This window comes from Nannobrachium achirus, assembly GCF_963921795.1.
Source record: "Nannobrachium achirus genome assembly, chromosome: 24".
In the NCBI taxonomy this organism is placed as follows: domain Eukaryota; kingdom Metazoa; phylum Chordata; class Actinopteri; order Myctophiformes; family Myctophidae; genus Nannobrachium; species Nannobrachium achirus.
Genome location: NC_137831.1, coordinates 40,133,777 through 40,156,316, shown reverse-complemented (window position 1 = coordinate 40,156,316; position 22,540 = coordinate 40,133,777). Strand labels below are relative to the sequence as shown.

The 22,540-nt window shown below is 42.7% G+C and overlaps 1 protein-coding gene and 1 long non-coding RNA gene across 2 annotated transcripts; both read left to right on the top strand.

Moving 5' to 3' along the window:
- The first annotated feature begins 3,333 nt into the window (after positions 1 to 3,333).
- Positions 3,334 to 6,077, top strand: LOC308280020. The gene is made up of 3 exons (XR_013961711.1): positions 3,334 to 4,043; positions 4,230 to 4,471; positions 4,600 to 6,077. It is a non-coding gene; the product is annotated as an uncharacterized lncRNA (long non-coding RNA).
- A 6,015-nt stretch (positions 6,078 to 12,092) lies between these two features.
- On the top strand, positions 12,093 to 13,208 carry LOC308280286 (zinc finger protein RFP-like; the record flags this gene model as incomplete). Its single annotated transcript, XM_080720546.1, has 1 exon — positions 12,093 to 13,208. One exon carries the CDS (start codon positions 12,093 to 12,095, stop codon positions 13,206 to 13,208), a length of 1,116 nt encoding a protein of 371 aa, XP_080576672.1.
- Between the last annotated feature and the right edge of the window lie 9,332 nt (positions 13,209 to 22,540).

Below are 22,540 nucleotides of genomic sequence, written 5' to 3'. Positions count from 1 at the left end.
GCTCGGGTTCTAGGGGACGCACAGACACATGGCAAAAAGATTCTTGATCAGCTCGCTGAGACGAACGCGTTGATGTATGACCCCTAGAGGGCTAACCCTAATTCTAACTTTAGGGGCCGTTCTCTCGGCACAGGAGTGTCGTATAGAGGAGTTACACACACACACACACACACACACACACACACACATACACATGTTCGTCTCTGCGAGCTGAACACGCCAGTATAAGGTTCATCCCACACAGACACTCCTGTGAGGAGATAGCTTTCTCTGGCCTGGCATTCAATGTGCTCTAACGTTTATAGACTCTATGACCCTTAGTCAAATTGGAGATCCCAGGGAAGAAAGGTCGTAGGAGGATAACCAAGACATCCACACGTTCGTCTCGGAGAGCTCTACAACATATCTCGGAACCAAGGTCTGATGTCGCATCGTCTTTGACTTATAACGCGAAATAGCTGACCCTAGGGTTAGCTATTTCGTGTTATAAGTCCGAAACCATCATGTGTCAAGGGCGCATCTTTTAGTATGTTGAATAGCTCACCGAGACGAACACGTGGAGGTGTGTTTTATTTCTGTGCGACATTCCTAGGATTAAACTAGGGTTAGCCTCCTTTGAATTACTATAAAATCACGATAGGATATTAGGGTTACTGAATGTCGACCTGAGGCTTAAAATGACATGCAGACATGAGAAAAAAATATATCGGAGCACCTACCAACTCGTAATACCCAAAACACACCAGGAAGTGGCAGTTTTGAGACACTTCCTGTTTGCGCATTGGAATAAAACCTGCATATTCTGACTCAGCGCATGTGATTTAGGGGGGGTAGCCAGAATCCTGGAGCAGAACAATACCAGTAAGACTCCCTAACCAGGAGATAAGCACATGTATGATCGGCTACTTTTGACTTTTTGGCAGTGGCGCCAGGGGGTCCCTGGGGGTCCCTGGAGCTCCAGGGGTCTCTGGAGGGGTGGAGCTTGTGGATTGGCAGGCAAGGAGTGTGTGTGCAAAGTTTGGCATGGATAGGGGCAACGGTTGTGGAGAAGGGCAAAAGTGTGGTGTGCCGTGATGTGGACGGACGGACGGACAGACGGACAGACGGACAGGCAGACAGACTGCCAGTGAAGGTTTTGATAGTAACTGCGACCTAACGGTCGCAAAAATGGCCTCTCAAAAATGTTACCAATGCCATTGTAAGCTTGTAGATCTGCTCTTTTCAAAGATTCTGCATAATGAGTACTTTCTACTTTTGCACTTTAAATACATTTTCATACCAACAGTTTTGTACTTTAAGTAAATTTAGAATGATTTGTTACAGAGTATTTCTACATGCAGTATTGACAAAAATAGTATTTTTTCCAATGATGTATATAGGCCTAACACTTTATAGTATGTTTATTATAATTATAATAGTTATAACTGAGATACCTTGTAGGGTAGGGAAGGGGGCTACAACATATATTGTATATTTATGTATAAAATTGTGTAAAATCACATTGTGCATTCAATACTGCTATAATAATAATGCTATTAAAATATATATTTTTTCTTTTTTTTCTTTCTTAAAATAAATTATATATTTATATATATCCTATTATTTCCCCCCCCCCTTTTTTAGGGGACCCCCTGCAGTATCCCCGCGGACCCCCTAGGGGTCGCGGACCCCCTGTTGAAGACCCCTGATCTGATCTGATCAGATCTAATCTTTAGATAAGTGTACAGTAGTTCATGAAAAACAATGCATTATTGCTTCAGCAGCAGTCAGTCAAAGGGTTAATTGCCCAAACAACAACTGGGAAGGATGAGAACAGTGACATCACATATTGCTTTGATCTAGCAGGAAACAGAGCTCTGTAGGAGGCGGGGCATATCCTTATTATTATACTTTCTCAGAGGAAACATTTGCTGCTCATTTGCTGCTCATCTATTGCTCCTCAAGACAGAGAGGAGCTATTGGAACGACTTGGAACTGGTTTGAACCAGTCTGGGCTGGCTGCCATTTTGAACCTCAGTCAGTCAGTGCTGAAGAGAAGAACAACCAGGAGTTATATGCTCTCATGGACTTTATCCTTTTTAGGTAGGTGAAACAACATAGCCACTGGATAAAGTAACCTACATGTACTGTATGTTACTTAAGAATGTTGTCTGCAGTGTTTTTGTACAAAGTGTGTATTTTTCTGAAAGGTTCATCCAACCAGTACAACTAAGCTAATGCTAACGCTAGCTAATGCTAACACTAGCTGATGCTAACGTTTTTACAGTAGACTACATCCTAATGGAACTGAATGTTCAAAATGTGTAAGATAAGCTTCCCTTTTGATAGAAGTGGACGTTTTTTTATTTTGTATTAACAGAAGGTGCTTTGCTGTGTATTTGTGCACAGCTTGCAGCCTGTTGTGTGGTATTGTGGCTAACAGAGCCAAAGTTAGCTAGCAGCTGTTCAATACTGTGTGTGTGTGTGTGTGTGTGTGTGTGTGTGTGTGTGTGTGTGTGTGTGTGTGTGTGTGTGTGTGTGTGTGTGTGTGTGTGTGTGTGTGTGTGTGTGTGGTATTTGTGGCTAATGTTAGCTAGCAATGGTAGTAGAGTATACAAATGGAACCAAATTAACCCTAACAGGTCCATCTGGTTCCATTTGTACAGTTCTAGGGGAGTTATGGATGATGGGGGATCATGGCCATATGCATACTAAAAACAGGGGGTCCTTTAAATAAAAAAACAGTTTGAGAACCAGTTCTTAACTAGAAATACTGTTCATACAAAACAGTGTGGGCTCATATGGGCACAAATATATACCCCTGTGCCCTTAGCCTCATTGGCTAAGGGCCCTGCCTTTGTACTGTTGGTATTTTTTATTTATTTTATATTTTTGAGGAGAATATCCTTGGTCTATCCTATGAAGTTTTGGTATAATATACTGGTCTCAAGCCCACTTGTTGTTATTTATATCCTGTGGCACTTGTTGGTGGTGATGTCACCAAGAACACTGCTTCTCATAATTAATGTAATCAGTGATCCTGTTGACTGTTAACCACTTAAGCCCCCCAAATAATCATATTTGAACTGGGGACCCCCCAAAATAGTCATATTTGAACTGGGGACCCTCCACCCTGACAAGCACTTGGAATGCAGTGAGCTTGTAGATCTGTTATTTTCACAATTGTTGCCTCTTATATCATTTGACAATTTGGGCAACGTTTGACCAGTTTTTATATAATTTGTTTACTTTTAATGTTATAACAGTCTTTTCTTTCCTTTGTTCCCCTGTTCTTTTGAGGTATTAGAAATGTGGTTCTCAACCTTTGGGTCGGGACCCCTAGGGGCGTCCCTAAATTATTTTGGGGGGTCCCCTGATGATTGGCTAATCATTGTTTTCTCAACAGTAAACAAACCAACAAACTTTAAGTGTATAGAGGGTATTTGCACATTTCTAAAGTGACAATTTAAGGACTTTTTAATACCTCTAAAATGACAGACTAAACATTGGGCCAAATGATCAAATATTAGACTCAGAGATTGTGAAAATAGAAGATCTACATGCTCACAAAGCCTCGCAATGCGAGGCGTTGTGAGCATGTAGATCTGCTAGACTTTCACAATAGAACAGTGTTATACAAAATGTACTGTCCCAACTCTTAGTGCTCGTCAGGGTGGGGGGTCCCCAGTTAAAATATGATTATTTTTGGGGTTGCGGCCTGAAAAGTTTGAGAACAACTGCAGTACGTGACAGCAGAGTTAGTACCAGACGCTAAATAAGTAGGCTACTGGCAGCAGTGCGCAAAAGCACTTCATGTTGTTTGATCCGGCACGCAATATTTATTTATAATATCTCTTTTACATTACTCTTAACACAAATGATCCCCTCTTGCTAATCACATGTTATTATAATCACTCCTGTTATGTCAACATGCTAGATTCAGTGAGGCTCACTGAAACTAGCCTTTCTCAGCTCCAGTGCAGACAATGGGGACTGATGACACCACCATTTTGCAGCCGTGTCCTGCCCAAAGGAACAGAGCTGACCTGACTCATCTCGCTCAGGTAAGATTTGCAGATGACTGTTTGAAATGGAGATCAAGATGGTGATTCTGATAAAGGGGGCAGCAGGGGGGTAAATGGCAAAGTACAATTGCGGAGAAGTATGGGGGGCATGGTTTACATTTGTGCTACTGTAAATATATTTGGCCACCAAATCCCTGTCCCCCCCTTTTCCCCCCTCCCACTTAGATGATTGAAAACATTCTGATGGCCAAACCTGGAGGAGAGAGGATCATTACAGAGTGTCAGAATCCCCTGTCAAAACCCAGTGTTGTGAGGCCATCGCACTGATGAACCATACAACTGATGAAGCAATCGTCGAGGAGAAGATGAAACACACCTTCACCCATCGCCAAGCAATGGTTCATGACCCAGTGAAGTCCTCTGAAATATTCACCACCTTTCCAAGATTTCTTGACATTGCGGGAATGGTATGTATTGCCTTAAAGTCGAACTGAAATGAACTGAAATGACTTTAAACAGATCACAGCCCTGGTCATAAGGTGAACCTATTAAAAATGTATGCCATGTTGTCGTCTGTATTCCATCTTGTCTGCAGATGGAGCAGAATTTCAGTCTGATGTTTGGTGATGACATCGCTGCATCGCTGCCCCTTTTCCAAGTTCCTGGAAAAGGGGCCTACTCGCTACAGGCAGAAAGTCCTTGAACAAAGCCATGGCCTCACCCAGACAGGCGACCTTGAAGATCTGCTTCATAAAGCTGAATCCCAACAGGACAACTGGAAAATGGTATGCTGGAATTAAATGACTAATACTAATGGAAGAGGGAATTGGTTTCGAAACCAAAATGAAGAGATTTTAGTAAAAATGTCTGGGTTTTTTTCTCTCCCTTGTATTTTCAGGATGGGACAGTGAGATGTCCTCCATCTTGCCTTATCCACCTCATGCCACCCTCACCTCAAGGCCGCAACAAGAGACCAGGGAAGCTCTCAGCCCGACAAGCCATTGACCACCTTGTGAAGTTCATCTAGGTAAGGTTATAGTTCAATTAAAGTTTAAGATGGCTCACTGTTCTGTCCCTAATAGTCACCCTTAAAACTATACTTTTGTGAAATCATGCGATAACCATGCTCATCTGTAATCAGCGACTGCCCTGTGATAATTGTCTGCTTTCGCCCCCCACAGATCTATCCCCATCAGCCTGAGATACACCGATATGAATATGTTTATTTATTTTACATTTAGCAGAATAAAGATAAGGCAGAATGTTGTTGGTTGCATTTTGTGGCAAGAAGTGATTCTGGTGGCTATCTCATAAAGTTGGGGCTCTAAACTGCAAACATATTAATTGTAATAACATGACTAATGAAGTTCTCTTGTCACAGACTGGGACCAGTGTCGAGGGGCATCTGGACAGCATCACGAGAGTCGTCAACCCTATCTACTGGCTGTGGGGACCCAGAGGTGTACCATACACAAATACTTCATTGTGATTGACAAACGTGCAATCCCGTGTAAGTCACCAGACTCCCTTGCCTCTTTCGACACGCTTTTTAAAAATCATTTCGTCTTCGCTACCTCGTACAACCGGGATCTGGCTAATGTCTACCACTTCTTGCAAAGTGCTGTTTACCAGATAGATGCTGCTACCACCAAGGTCAATCCCAGGGTCAAATAAATGAGAGCTCGGATGCTGCACTGATTATTATTTTTATTTTGTTTTTATTTATTTAATACTTTTGAGATTATATTGTCTCCTACCGGTTGGGTCCCCTACCAGAGACTCCCGGCTCTTGATTCTGCACTGATTTCTGATACTTTTGAGATGGTTTTGAGGGTTCTGATGCTAAACTGAGAAGATTTATTTTGAGGGCTCTGATGCTGCACTGAATTTTAATACTGAAAAGTATATTGTTATCTGAGTGCTCTGATGATGCACTGATTTGATACTGAGATGTTTTGTTTTATTTGTAAAGTCCCTCAGGCCAATGCCAACTCACTAACAACGCACTTGAAGTTAATCCACAGACTTTGTTCAGGAAAGACACTTTGTCTTAAATGCGGTCAGCCTGGTTGTTCTAATTTCTTTGGTACTTTGGTATCTTAATAAAGCACACAAACCTTGTGATTATCCTGTTGAAAGCCCCTCTAAAACTGAAGGTTTAGCTGGAAGTTTTGTTGATGACTTTACATCAAACAGTGCCCCTTCTGGGTCCTTCTTAATAAGAGTCTTGTAGATAGCTGCGCTGCAACAGTCGCTGAACAGTGGCAGGTGTAGGCCGAAACGATCATTAACTCTTTGGTTATTTCAATGGAAGAGATTGTGTCTCAGGGTTTAATGTAACATTGTATCTTTTATTTTCCCCCACTGACTGAGAGAAGGTTCGAACGACATCACTGGCGTGGGGAAAACATGTTGACTGTGCTTATATAGCTAATTTCATCTTCCCTGTCTGCAGACTATGTCTTACGGTATGGCACCGAAGCTGGATGGAAGGCGGTGTCCGTGGAAACACTGGTCGCACAACGCAGAGGCGATTCACAGGAAGGGTAAGAACAGCCTGCTCTTCCTGAGAAGACGGGATCGTTTGGCGTGTGCAACAGGATGCTACAGATGTTCTACCAATCTGGTATGGCAAGTGGAGCAGTTTTCTTTGGAATAACGTGCTGGGGAGGAACAACTGAGCGGGTGACACCTTCAACCTCAACAGACTGGTGAGGAAGGCGGACACCGTTGTTGGGTTCTCCTTGCAGGGGTGGAGGAATTGGCCAGGGTGCAGGAAACTTAATACAATCTTTAAGAACTCCCACCCGAGATCCTCGGATACTGGAGTAAGAGACAGAGGAACAGATAGATTCATCTACCCAGGACGGAGACGTGAGAGACTGGCAGTCCTTCGTGAATGTTGTCCTCACATTATACAATGAAACACAACGGTCGTTTGGTAAGGACAACTGTAACTTATAACTGGAATAGTTATCACTGACTGTTTGTTCCTGTCCGGTTTTGCTGGGAGTACATGTCACTTCTGCTTTTTGCACTGACCAATGGGCACTTTGCACTCTTAAGTGAACTTTTAAGCTGTGCGCATTTAATTAGTTAAGTATTATTGCATGTGTTTTTTTTTTGCATGTATTTGACTTAAGTAGCAGTGACTGTTTTGGTCACATTGATTTGATTAGGGTCACTTTCTTGTTTGGCACTGCATTCATGAGTAGTAAGGGGAGGAACTGTGATGTTTGTTTTTATTTTATTTGGAATAAAAGACCACTTTGGTCGTAGTTTGGGTTGTTGTATAACTAAAATGTATTGTTTTCTTGGCCACCTTAGAGTTACATCATGGCAAGGTAAATACACAACCCAAACCTTTTCCAAAGTAGTCTTTTAAAAGACTACTGTTAAAAGCACTTCATCTTCAGCCACCTTACAGAAAATAAAGTTTTATTGAAGGAAATTAAATAAAGTTTTATTGAAGGAAATTATTGTATTGTTTTTATATCAAAAATATCTGCATGTATACTGTATCTCATTTACAGCTCCAAGTGAGAAAAAAAGGTTCTGGGTAATTAAATCTCAATTATTGCTCATTAATGGCTCAAAGTAAGAATCTTGGGTCACAGTTAAGAGACTTAAATGAGCCATCAGAGAGCTCTCACCTATGTCTCATTTATTGCTCCTATCATCTCAAATAAAGCTACTCAATTATTTCTCATATTTGGCTCAATATGAGAGTAATATAGGATACACTAATGAGTCAATAGAGAGTGCTCCCCTACATCTCGTCTCTCACTCCCTGTAATCTCAGAATAAGATACTCAAATTCTTCTCAAACATGGCTCCAAATGAGAAGCTCCTTAAAGATCCTAAAGCACCTTTAGGATCTACAAGGAGCTTCAAGGAGAGCAATATCTGATCTTCTAATGAAGCACACATGAGAAACAAAAGTGTGGCTCCCTTACGTCTCATGAGCAACTGAAAAGCTTTAAATGAGAAGCAGATTTTTCCTCTGCTGTGAAAGCTCCTGCTTTGATGAGCTATTATCACAAATACATCAAACAGTTTGTGTAATTCACGGGCGCATGGCAAACGTAAAGAAGAGCAATGAAGTGCTTTGTTATTTAGCTAGACATTTACAAGTCACTCAAGACATACAGTATGCTGAAATAATATTATGTTTAAGCCAATAGTGTGACTGGTGCAATAAATTCATTGTTAAAGGCCTGCTGACACGCCCCGAAATTACAATAGTATGATACAGTAGGTCACGTGGTCTCTCTGAAAACGGTCTGAAATAGTCTGAAACTCATGTCACAGTGTAATCTGACCCTCGCCCCCCAACAACAGCTGACCACTACAGTAAGTAGTCTAAGTACAGTCAAATAATTTGATTCGCTTATAGTATAAGCGAATCAAATTATTACTGTATAAGCCTTATACAGTAATTGTGCATTCTCACATGACATCATAAACATATTAACTTCATTTTAAGATTACTTTTTAAAGTGACAGTACCCCTTTAGATGACAGTCCTACTTTAGGATAGTTAAAATGATGTGATGTGCCATGGACCTTATAAAAACCCAGATGTCCCAATCCCGACAAATCGAAAAGAAAATGCCTTTGGCTTGGATGTTCTTCCTCCATTTCCTGGCGTGCTCGCGGCGTTTGACAGACAGGTTCTGAAGCGTTATAACAATCAACACCTTGAGGATGGCGTGTGTACTGTGCACTTCACATTACACAAATCTGGCTGCAACCTGCAAAAAGATAATATCACATAATAGCACAATTAGTGCATCCTCTTGTATAATATGGAAATATTGATTGCATTTTTATTTGAAAATGCCCTCAGCAAAATGCCCTCAGCAATGCATAGCAGGGTATTGTAATCACTCCCTTATGTGCGTGTGCGTGCGTGTGTGTGTGTGCGTGCATGTGTGCGTGCGTGTGCGTGTGTGTGAACAAAATAACTCAAGAACGGATTTGCCGATTTTCATGAAACCTGGTGTAAATGAACAGTATGCAGCCCTGAAGAGATACCCATTCAGAACGGGTACACATTATTGTGTATCATTATTTTACGCTTTAACTATTGAAAAATAGCAGATATACAAGCTCACAGCGCGGCACTCGGTGCCGCGCTGCAAGCTTGTAGATCTGCTATTTTTGAAAAATCTGGAAAATTAGAATTTTGACCCGATTCTATGTGTCTTTTGAATATTTCTAAGATTTTTTGAAAAACCTATGTTTCTATGTCAGCAATCTGGCTAGCCATCGTCAAAGAAAAGGTCCTTTTCGCTTAATTGGAGCTCAGTTAGTCTGTTCTTGAGAGACTACTATGTCAGTGGTTCTCAAACCTTTTCATGTGAAGGACCCCCAAAATGATATGTATTTGTCCACAGACCCCAATCTCAAAATATTTACTTCCAGGGACCACCCAGAAGCAAAATTTGAGTTACAAACGTTTCCTTAAAAATACATTATATTCAAAGACAAAATATTCCACCGGATGGAGACACTCTTCCTGGTTGAAGACTGTTTTTACAAAACAGCGCTTCCAACGTCGCAGAGTTGAATAACACCCAACGAGACTAATGCTCTGTGTAATTCGGTCCTAACCCTAACCCTAGTGAGTTGGCACCTTGATGGTGACGACAAATAGTGAAAAACCGGTCTCCATCCGGTAGAATATTTTTCATTTTACCCTAGAAATGTATTTTAATCGTGTGGTGGGGGGCTCAGACCGCGTCCACTGACTCCACTCGCAACACACTGTGAGCTTGTAGATCTGCCATTTTGTAATGATAATCTAAATCTGCAAAGTAACTAGTAACTAAAGTTTTCATATGATTGTAGTGGAGTGAAAAGTACAATATTTGCCCATGAGGTATTGGAGAATTTGTTGAAAAGTGGAAACACATACATGTAGTAAAAGTACCTAAAAATGGTAAGTAAATGTACTAAAGCCCCTTTTCCACTGACATGGCCCAACACCACACCACTCCACACCGCCCGCTTGTGCCAGGTTTTCCACTACAAGGAGGTGGAGGGGGCCTTAATTATTTTGTGCTTTAACTATCAATAAATAGCAGATATACAAGCTCTGCGCTGCGAGCTTGTAGATCTGCTATTTTTTTATGAAAATTTCGTTCACATGAAAAAGTTTGAGCACCACTGACATAGAAACATCGTTTTTTTTCCCAAAAAACCTTAGAAGGATTTGAAATATTCAAAGCACAGTGGGGGGGGGGGGGGGGGGGGGGGGGGGGGGAGGGGGGGGGGGGGTGGGAAGGGTGAAGGCACATGCACACATAAATATCGTCACTGTCGGGAAGAAACCTTGTATCTCCAAGTTTCAAATGTGTACGTTTCTTCGCAAAGTAAAGCCCTGCTTCATCATACAAGGCTGTCGCACAACAGTAGGGAAAACAGCGGATCTACAAGCACACAACGGCGTTGTGTGCAGATGGTTGTAATGCGTTCCCAGCAGAACCTTTCAGTTAAAAGCTTTTCTCACTTCAGTGTGTTTGTTTCCCCTCAGAGGAGCCGCGCTGGGGGCCCCCCAACGGGCCCCCCAACGGGGGCCCCACAACACACAACCATCCATCTGTCCTTTGAGGGGGGGGGGGGGGGGGGGCTAATGGGCCCCTCGTCACAACACACCTTATCTAGACCAGTGGTTCTCTGCCTTTTCAGGCCCTGACCCCCAAAATAAGCATATTTTAACTGGGGACCCCCCCCCCCCCCCCCCCCCCAACACACACACACACACACACACACACACACACACACACACACACACACACACACACACACACACACACACACACACACACACCTGACGAGCACTGAGAGTTGAGGCATTACGTTTTGTATAACACGGTTGTGAAAATAGCAGATCTACACGCTCACAATTATTTTAGCTATTTTAGATTCCCCGTCTGACCAGGGGGAGGCAGTATAGAGACCAGGATTACTGCATGTTTTTTTGTTTTTTTTGACACGGGGAGAACATGCAAACTCCACACAGAAAGGCCCTAAATGGAGATCTTTGTATTTCTGTACCACTGAGTGTATGCCCATAAATGGAGCTCTCTGTATATATATGTCTGTCGGTACCATTTATGCCCATATATGGAGATCTCTATCTGTGAAGTGTGTACCCCTTATGCCCATAAATGGAGCTCTCTGTATCTAAGTGTCTGTCGGTACTATGCCCATATATGGTGATCTCTGTTCTGTGTCTATATGTGTATCTTTATACTCATATATGGAGATCTCTGTATCTGTGTCTATTTGGGTACCCTTGATGCCCATATGAAGATCTCTTTACATATGTGTCTGTCCCATTTATGCCCATATATGGAAGTATATCTGTGTCTAAGTGTGTATCCTTTATGCCCATATATAGAGATCTAAGGATCTATATGACTTTGTGTGCCATGTATGCCCATATATGGAGATTTCATCTCATAGATTTCCATTAGAAATCAGTTTGTTGATTTTGGGTTGCTATGGCTACGGCCGATCAGTGTACGCGGGGACCGGTGTGACATCACAGGACTCCTTATTTGGGCATGGCTGACGCGGTACTCTGTGTGTGGGCGTGGCTTGTCGGCATAGTGACATCACAGTGACGATGCACAGAGCCTGGTATAAAAGTAGAGTCCACACTGAGAGAACACCATTCACCAGCTCGTACCGACGCACCATCGCCCCCTAGTGGACTACTCACCACCTGCTAGAGGAATCCTTGAGCTTTCACATCTTCTTCACCGCTTAACGTTGGATTTGTAGCGAACATCGAACATCGAACATCGAACACATTCACCAGAAGAGTCACAATAGTGATCTTCTATCCTCACCCTCGTAGAAATGGCCTCTGCCAGCATTCTGCTGTCTGAAGATTACGTCCTGTGTTCTATCTGTACGGAGGTGTTCACTGATCCAGTCTCCACTCCATGTGGACACAACTACTGCAAAGCCTGCATCACACATTACTGGGACACCAGTGATGTGTGTAAGTGTCCACTGTGTGCCAAACTCTTCGACAAGAGGCTAGAAGTATCTGTCAATACCTTTATTTCTGAGATGGTCGATCAGTTCAGGAGTCACAAGTTGAAAGAAGAATTTGATGCAAAGACCGAGGGTGAGGTTCAGCAGATGATCCAGGAGAGACAAGAGAAGATTCACCAGATCCAACACTCAGTAGAGCTCAGCAGGAAAGATGCAGACAGAGAGAGAGCAGACAGTGTGCAGGTCTTCACTGCTTTGATCAGCTGTATTGAGAGAAGCCAGGCTGAGCTCATTGATGTGATTGAAGAGAAGCAGAAAGCAACAGAGAAACAGGCTGAAGGCTTTATTAAAGAGCTGCAAGAGGAAATCACTCTGTTGGAGAAGAGAAGCTCTGAGCTGAAGCAGCTCTCAAACACTGAAGACCACCTCCACCTCCTCCACAACATCTCATCCATCAACACCCCTCCACCCACCAAGGACTGGACAAAGGTCAATGTCCATCAGTCTCCACATGTGGGGACAGTGAGGACAGCTGTGGCTCAGCTGGAGAAGACACTCAGTCAAGAGATGAAGAATAAGCTGTGTGATGCTGAGCTGAGGAGGATCCAGCAATATGAGGTGGATGTGACTCTGGATCCTGATACAGCACCTCCCAACCTCATCCTGTCTGAGGATGGAAAACAAGTGAGTTGTGGAAACGTAGGACCGTTTATGGCATTATGGCACATAATGAAGAATCTGCCTGACAATACAAAGAGATTCTCTAGATATGACAATGTCTTAGGAAAACAAAGCTTCTCCTCGGGAAGGTTTTACTATGAGGTTCAGGTTACAGGGAAGACTGAGTGGGATTTAGGAGTGGCCAGAGAGTCCATCAACAGGAAAGGTGTAATCATGAGTCCCAACAATGGTTTCTGGACTATAGGGTTGTGGAATGGAAATGAGTACCGGGCTGCTGCTGACCCTCCTGTCCTCCTCCCTGTAAGAGAGGAGCTCCAGAAAGTGGGAGTGTTTGTGGATTATGAGGAGGGTCTGGTCTCCTTTTATGATGTGGAGGCCAGAGTTCATCTCTACTCTTTCACTGGCTGCTCCTTCACTGAGAAACTCTTTCCATTCTTCGGTCCTGAGCCTAATGATGGTGGTAGAAACTCTGCTCCTCTGATCATCTCTCCTGTCAATCACATAGATTAGACCAGGGGTTCCTAAACTTTGTCCAGATGGAACTTATCCCCTCTCTGACTTCAAGAAAATCATGAAGTTGTCTCCTTTAATACATTACTAAGAACCAAAAAATTAAACAGACAAAAAACGGGGAAAAAAGGAATATAAAGGTAAAGATAAAAAGAAAGAGAAGACAAAATAAATACACTGTTGCGAAGGCTCTCAGCTGAGTCTCCATGTATGGAGATAGCCCACGCATCACACGGGGTCTGACCTCACCGGCCCATACTTGGGCATGGACGACTTATATGTCCATATACGGATATGGCCATATATGGATATACGATGACATCATAGAGTCCACAGCTGATGATGTGGCATATATACGGAGATGGCCATATATGGATATACGATGACATCATAGAGTCCCCAGCTGATGATGTGGCGTGATGTCATACAGTACACAGGCGGGCCCTATATAAAGGGGCAATTCTCACCAGGGAGGGAAGCATTCCTCGACTCAGCCCTTACCGCCAGGATCACCGAAGCCTATAGCTTATCATCACTTACAACCATCTCAAGATACTCGGCTAGTTCTCCCAGCAAGACTTCAGATCCTCTCATACGATTCAAGGCATCTCGGTTAAGTTCTAACCGGACACCACTGCGGCGGGTCCTAACCCTAGAAACCAGTCTCTCTTTAGTAGCTATTTTATATGGTGCCGAAACCCGGGAATAGGGCCTACTGCAGTAACAAGATGCCAAAATCGTCTAACACTTTCACGTTGATTGTCAGTGTGTAGAAATGGCCTCTGCCAGCAGTCTGCTGTCTGAAGATCACTTCCTGTGTTCTATCTGTACGGAGGTGTTCACTGATCCAGTCTCCACTTCATGTGGACACAACTACTGCAAAGCCTGCATCACACATTACTGGGACACCAGTGATGTGTGTAAGTGTCCTCTATGTAACAGAACCTTCGATAGGAGACCAGAGGTATCTGTCAATACTTTGTTTTCCGAGATGGTTCAACAGTTCAGGAGTCACAAGTTGAAAGAAGAATTCGAAGCAAAGACAGAGGCTGAGGTTCAGCAGATGATCCAGGAGAGACAAGAGAAGATTCACCAGATCCAACACTCAGTAGAGCTCAGCAGGAAAGACGCAGACAGAGAGAGAGCAGACAGTGTGCAGGTCTTCACTGCTTTGATCAGCTGTATTGAGAGAAGCCAGGCTGAGCTCATTGATGTGATTGAAGAGAAGCAGAAAACAACAGAGAAACCGGCTGAAGGCTTCATTAAAGAACTGCAAGAGGAAATCACTCAGTTGGAGAAGAGAAGCTCTGATCTGAAACAGATCTCACACTCTGAAGACCAACCCGTTCAGAAATTCCCATCCAATAACACTGGATGGAGACCCACCAAGGACTGGACAAAGGTCAATGTCCATCAGTCTCCACTCTCCACATGTGGGGACAGTGAGGACAGCTGTGGCTCAGCTGGAGAAGACACTCAGTCAAGAGATGGAGAAGAAGCTGTGTGATGCTGAGCTGAGGAGGATCCAGCAATATGAGGTGGATGTGACTCTGGATCCTGATACAGCAAATCGCTACCTCATCCTGTCTAAGGATGGAAAACAAGTGAGTCATGGAAACGCAAGGAAGAATCTCCCTGACAACACAAAGAGATTCTCTAGATATATCAATGTCTTCAATGTCTTAGGAAAACAAAGCTTCTCCTCAGGAAGGTTTTTCTATGAGGTTCAGGTTACAGGGAAGACTGAGTGGATTTTAGGAGTGGCCAGAGAGTCCATCAACAGGAAAGGTGAAAAAAATCTGAGTCCCAACAATGGTTTCTGGACTATAAGGTTGAGGAATGGAAATGAGTACTGGGCTCATGCGGACCCTGATGTCCTCCTCCCTGTAAGAGAGAAGGTCCAGAAAGTGGGAGTGTTTGTGGATTATGAGGAGGGTCTGGTCTCCTTTCATGATGTGGAGGCCAGAGTTCATCTCTACTCTTTCACTGGCTGCTCCTTCACTGAGAAACTCTTTCCATTCTTCAGTCCATGTCTTATCTTTTTTTGTTAAAATTTTGAATTTTTATGGAATATCAAAAGTCCATATTTCTAAATATTACAATATTACAGGAGACCACTCAAAACATGGATTTGTAGTAGAGAAATGTCGGTCCCATCCTCTTTTACAGTACTTTTACAGTATAATAAGACATAATAAGACAGAATAAAGCCATAATAAGAAATAATGTGTTGGTAATTAGAGCTAATATATTTTATTAGACAGAAACAAAGACAGAATAGTAAAAAGAGCGAATACATTCTCTGGCACCGTCACCTGCCGCGGAACTGCAGCGGCAGACACTGCCGCACGACCGCTAGTTCGACCAGCAGTTGCACTGCATCGCCGGCGATAGGACCAGCAGTCCCGCCAGTAGGACCGGCGGCCGCCGCACGGACCGGCAGGTCCCGTAGCGGTAAACTGCCCGTCCGTGCGGTGGTGGCTGAGACAGAATACAGAATAGCAGAAAGCGAATACATTATCTGGCACCGGCATCGATGGTAACTGCCGCTACGTGCGGTCTGTCTAATAAAATATATTGGCTCTAATTACCAGTAAGACTCCCTAATCGGGAGATAAGCGACCGTTGGTCGCTTATCTCCACAAAAAGGCCAAAAGTTTGTTTTACCAATTATCAAGACATACGGGCAGTTGACAGTTTGCCATGGTTACTCATTGAAGTTGAATCTCCATATATGGAGATAACCTACGCATCACACTAAGTCTGACCTCACCAGCCCATATTTGGGCATGAGCAACTTATGTCTCCATACATGGAGATATGATGACATCACACAGTCCTCAGCCGATGATGTGGCGTGATGTCATACAATACACAAACGAGCCATACAGTATAAAGGGAAAATTATTGCCAGGAAAGAAGCATTTCTTCGACTCAGACCTTATCAGTTGACAGTTTGCCATGGTTACTCATTGAAGTTGAATCTCCATATATGGAGATAACCTACGCATCACACTAAGTCTGACCTCACCAGCCCATATCTGTGCCGCGCTGTGAGCTTGTTTGTCTGCATGCTATTTTTCAATAGTTAAAGCACAAAATAATGTGTTCCCAGTCTAAATGGGTTAAACCCCCTCGCCCTATGAAGAACATTCATGGGGGGCCCGCAGTGAATCCTTGTACCCGGGGCCCAGAATTTGGTGCGACACCCCTGACCTTGTATCTCCACATTTCATTAGTTTTTTCATGCATTTATGCCCTTCATCATAGTAGTGTCACACAAAAGCAAAAGTAGCCGATCTACAAGCTCACAACGTTCACAATGTGACGTGTAAATGAGCTTATAGATCACAACCCGATGTGATATTGATCATACATACTCTCTCTCATTGCATTGTATAGTGACAGAATTTTATAATGACCTTAGATGTATTTTCAAAGCGAACGTTTGTAACTCAAATTTTGCTTCTGGGTGGTCCCTGGAAGTGAATATTTTGAGATGGGGGTCTGTGGCCAAATAAAAATCATTTTGGTGGGTCCTTGACATGAAAAGGTTTGAGAACCACTGACATAGTAGTCTCTCAAGAACAGACTAAGTGAGCTCCAGTTAAGTGAAAAGGACCTTTTCTTTGACGATGGCTGGCCAGATTGCTGACATAGAAACATAGGGTTTTTCCAAAAATCTTAGAAGGATTCAAAAGACACTTATAGAATCAGGTCAAAATGAAAATTTCCACGATTTTTCAAAAATAGCAGATCTACAAGCTTGCAGCGCGGCACTCGGTGCCGCGCTGTGAGCTTGTATATCTGCTATTTTTCAATAGTTAAAGCATAAAATAATGAATGAAAAAATAATGAATTTTATAATGATATTTTATCATTAGGAAAGCGCTGTCCAGGTTTACATAAAGCATTTCTTTTTTTGCAAATGCAATGCCAAAGTTGAAGTATTAAAGTTTTGAAAAAATGTGTCAAACGTTTGTGAAAATAGCTGACCTACAAGCTCACAATAGCCCCTTTTCGACTGCAGTTTTAGCACCACACCACACCACACCACACTACACCACACCACACCGCACCACATAAAAATATCTACATTTTCCATTACACAAAAGTACCCCTATCGGTAAGAAACAAATTGACCCTTTTAACTGTGATTATAATACAATATAAATTTGTATTACAACTATCCTAATTATATTCCACTATAATGGATTATAACTGTGATTATAATACATTATAAAGTATTAATGTATTACTATGATAATTATAATACACTATAATAGATTATAATAGTGGTTATAACACAATAGAATCTATTATCATGTATTACAACTATATCATGGTACTCTAAATGAAAAGCCAGTGAGTGATCAGTCATTATGATGTGTTTGGCCCTGTGTGGCCTAGCTCAGATCTACTCTAGAGTGGATACTTTTTAGTACCCCGTTTAGTACCACTTTCACACCACTCTACCCAGGTCCTTGTAGTGGAAAACCTGGCACAAGTGGGCGGTGTGGTGTGGAGTGGTGTGGAGTTGGGCCTGTGGAAAAGGGGCTTAAGCCCCTTTTCCACAGGCCCAACTCCAACTAAGTACTAGAGTAAGCTTTCAACTGTCCACTGATACCTTTGGTTTGGCGAGGGGCAAAACAGTTTTTGTTATTTTCGGACCAGACGACGGGTCTTTCTGGATTTGCCAAGGATGTGGGAGGTAGAGGAACATAGCGTTAGGGAGAACTCCACTAACGCTATATGGACCAGAGCTAGGTTTGCACCCTGAGGTGTTTTCTTCTTTTTAATAGTGATCTTGCCAACAGATGGGTGTCATAAAAACACACGTACACAAAGAAATCCCACGGAAATACTCTTCATTTTTATGGCATCGTGGAAGCCTCCACTTACCCATTTGATACCCCCCTTCCCACCCTGGACCTCCCCACCCCACCCCCCACCCTTCCTGGTACCTTTCCGGTGAACTGAAGCCTAACCACTGTTTTCACAAGATAATGCATGTTCCTTGGATGTGAAGTCACAGCTCTGCAGACGTGAGCGACGTGCAGGGGCGTCACAAAGGGGGGGGGGGGGGGAGTGGGACTGAGTTACCAGGGCGCAAGGTGGTTGGGGCCTTCATTATTTAGCTATTGAAAAATAGCAGATCTACAAGCTCGCAGCGCGGCACCGAGTGCCGCGCTGTGAGCTTGTAAACCTGCTATTTTTGAAAAGTCGTGAAAATGGGTGCAAATCTTCGAATATATGTATTTTTTTAAGCAGACATTTGTAACTCAAATTTTGCTTCTGGGGGGGTCCCTGGAAGGAAATATTTTGAGATGGGGGTCCGTGGCCAAATACATATCATTTTGGGGCTCCTTCACATGAAAGAATTTGAGCACCACTGACATAGAAACATTTGAAATTTGAAATATTCAAAGACTTGCACACAGATTTTCACAATTTAAAAAAAATAGCAGATCTTCAAGTTGTTTATCTGCTTTTTTCAATAGTTAAAGCACAAAATAATGCGTAATAGTGCGTTCCCAGTCTAAATGGGTCAAACCCCCTCCCCCTCTGAAGAACATTCATAGGGGGGCCCGCGGTGAATCCTTGTACCCAGGGCCCAGAATTTGGTGCGACGCCCCTGGCGACGTGAGTGACTGGGGCGAATGACTAACCATCTCCTCCATTATCCACTTCTTCCATCGCGCTCTTGTAATTCCATTAGATTACCCCTAGCAACGAAAGCAAAAGAGCTAACAGTAGCTCATCTGTGTCCCGACAAGTTTCCATAACATTCTGATATAAAGGAGAGCTGACAGTTGCAGCAAGGGTGTCACCACCAAATTCTGGGCCCTGGGTACAAGGATTCACTGTGCCCCCCCCCCCCCCCCCCCCCCCCCATGAATGTTCTTCATAGGGGGAGGGGGTTAGACTGGGAACGCATTATACGCGTTATTTTGTGCGTTAACTATTGAAAAATAGCAGATCTACAAGCTCACAGCGCGGCACCGAGTGCCGCGCTGCGAGCCTGTAGATCTGCTATTTTTGAGAAATCGTGAAATGTCTGAATATATCAAATCCTTCTAAGTTTTTTTGAAAAACCTATGTTCCTACATCAGTGGTGCTCCAACTTTTTCATGTCAAGGACCCGCAAAATGATATGTATTTGGCCACGGACCCCCATCTCAAAATATTTAGTTCCAGGGACCCCCCAGAAGCAAAATTTGAGTTACAAATGTTTGCTTAAAAATACATATATTCAAAGATTTGCAAACATTTTCACAGCTTTTCAAAAATAGCAGATCTACAAGCTCGCAGCTTGGCGCTGTGAGCTTGTATATCTGCTATGCTTCAATAGATAAAGTATAAAATAATTAAGGCCCCCTCCACCTTGGGCCCTAGTAACACAGTCCCACTCCTCCCCCCCCCCCCCCCCTTGTGACGCCCCTGGTTGCAGTACACAGTAACATTCCCAGGGTTAATTTACCCATTTGTTAAATTAATGAATATAAATGTGCAAATAATCTTGAAGTGTTTAACCGGTGTGCCGTGTACATTGTATAAAAGATGGGGTTTATAGCGTCTGGACAAATAATTTCTAGTGAATATATTTAAACTTTCAGGCATTCATTGAATTGTCCTTTATGGCAAACAAACCTTGCCTACCTGGCACCCTGTGAGGCCAAAGCAAACCCTGAACACCTTACGATGACCCGTGTGTGCCACAACATGAACGCTTAAAGTTGGCTTCAACAAAGGACTCTTTCATTTGCAAACTGAAATGCCTTGTCATTTTTCTTTTGAACGCTATGAACAGTATTTACAGTTACCTACCAGCACCAGAAGTGAATTTATAATGGACTCCTGTCCTCAGACGATACTCCCATTAATAGAACCAGGGAGGCCTGGGAAGCCGAATTGGGACTGACATTTGATGACAGTTGGTGGGATGCTGCTTTGAGTACCTTCACACATGTTTTTATCGCTCTGACCTTTGGACACAGAACTATTAGGTTGTGTTAGTAGTTTTTTTTTTTTTGTATTTCTGCTTGTGTTTGACATGATGTAGAGATACTTGTTGCACTAACTAGCATTGACTGTTATGGTCACTTTGATTTGGGCACTGTATTATATTGATAGTCGTGCTTTAGGACACTTTATGTATATATAATATATTATTCGTTCCCTTTCCTGTTGTACCTTGCTCTTACTGTACTTACTGTACTCTGTTCTTGTTTTTTCTTTTTTTCTTTTTCATACTTCTCTGTAACTTTGTAAATAACCTTATACTGCTGTGCTGCCTCTGGGCAACTAATTTTCCCCCTTGGGATAATAAAGGTATCTATCTATCTATCTATCTATCTATCTATCTATCTATCTATCTATCTATCTATCTATATATCTATCTATCTATCTATCTATCTATCTCTCACCCTTATACAATTCAAGGTACTCTGTAGAAATCCATTACTCCAAAGCAAAACTGTTGCAAATATATCCTATTGTGACGGATAGTTGTGACAGATGTCATTTTTCACCCTGTAATCTAACACATATGTTTTTTTTCATGTCCACGCTTGGTTAACCTCTGGAAAAAAACTACTTTGATGCAATGTCCAAGATTTGCACAATCCCTGTAGACATCTCTCCACACACTGCTATCTTTGGTGTCCCCGAAGACAGACGTCATCTCCCTCTCCAATGGAAATCCACTAAACCACCCTCTAGTACCCAGTGGCTGAGAGAAGTGATGTCCTTCTTAAAATTGGAAAGGATTAGATATTCAACTAAAGGTAATCTAACTACATTCCCCCAAAAATGGGATCCTTTCTTTCATTCTTGCCTAAACTTCCAATAAAAATATTAATGAAAAAAAAAAAAAAAAAGAAAAAAAGTGAGCTTTGCCCAGTAGTATCTACTGTTTCTACCACTTTTTCTAGTCACGTGTTCAAATACTGGATTCTGATTGGCTAAATTCCGGAGGTTATGAGAGGACAACTGCCGCAAAGTTGTGTGTCCGAGATCAATGCGCCTCAGTGTACATCCGGGGACTTCAGGAGGTAGTCGGAACACCTTTCCCCCAACCAACAAATGACGGTGGCAACGGTCCTATGTTTACTAACGTGCATGCTATAGTCGCCGATTTATTTGGATCCAATGCAATCCGCCAACTTTAAAGCCCCTTTTCTCTGAACCTATGCCTTTCTGGAAGCGAACAGCCTCTATTTACGGCCGGAACGGTACTTCTAACTGACGTTAGCTTAGCTGTAAGCTAGACGCATGGATTAGTATGGAGTTGGCGCCATCTGTTGGTGAGTAGAAGATGTTGTTTGTGGAACTATCTGCTGTCTCGCGGAAGTTTTATAGGCAATAATGATTGTAACTTAAGATCCTTGCAAGTTACAACTATGTGTTTTCTTTCATGTATACGGGAAAAAGTGGTAGAAAAGCTATTTACCACTCGGGGTCGGACATTATGCTCTCATAATGTCCTGAGTGAGGGTGTTATCGGACTCGGCTGCGCCTCGTCCGATAACACCCTCACTGCGGACATTATTGTGGGCTCGCCTATAAGGCGAGCACACTTTAGATATTGTCATTATTTCTATACTAGGCAGGCAGTCAGTGCAAGTATCAAAAAACTTCGGTTCCTTTCTACTCCTACATACTTAGTGAGAAAATGAAAATAAAAACATCAATGTGTTCAGCTTACTGTGGCGACGTGTGCTATTACTTTTTACAGCAATCGGCCAAATGGTGGCGCTGTAGGAAGCCTTCGAAAGTGCGAACTTTGAACAGGTATAGCTCATGCTGTGTTTGAGGTAAAGCCATGAAACCTGTATACACGTATGCGTCTCCTCATGCCGAACAACTTTTACGCTCTGACTTTTGACCTTTGACCTTTAGATCTCCCACAATTTGGAATTATATGAAAAACAGTAAAAATCTATCTCCTCCTGGGTTTTTTTCGTTACGCGCACGAAACTTTTTTCACATGAACTTTGGACCAATACGGTCAGATTGATCAACCAGATTTCTTTTAAAGTGAAATATAATTTTTTAATAATTCAATCAATATTGCGGTTTTATGCAAATTATTCTTCGCCCTCTAAATCATACATGCAAAGTTACACGTTCATGGCATTTGGCAAAGATGTAGAGGGTTAGTCAAAGTATTACTGAAACCAATTTTAGTCCAATCGGCCAAAGGGGGGCGCTATACGAAGCGTTTGAAAATTCAAACTTCAAACGGGCATAAGTCATGACTCGTTTCGTTTTAAGACATGCAACTTGCTTACACGCGTGCTTTGACTCGAGCGGAAGACATCTGTGTCGTT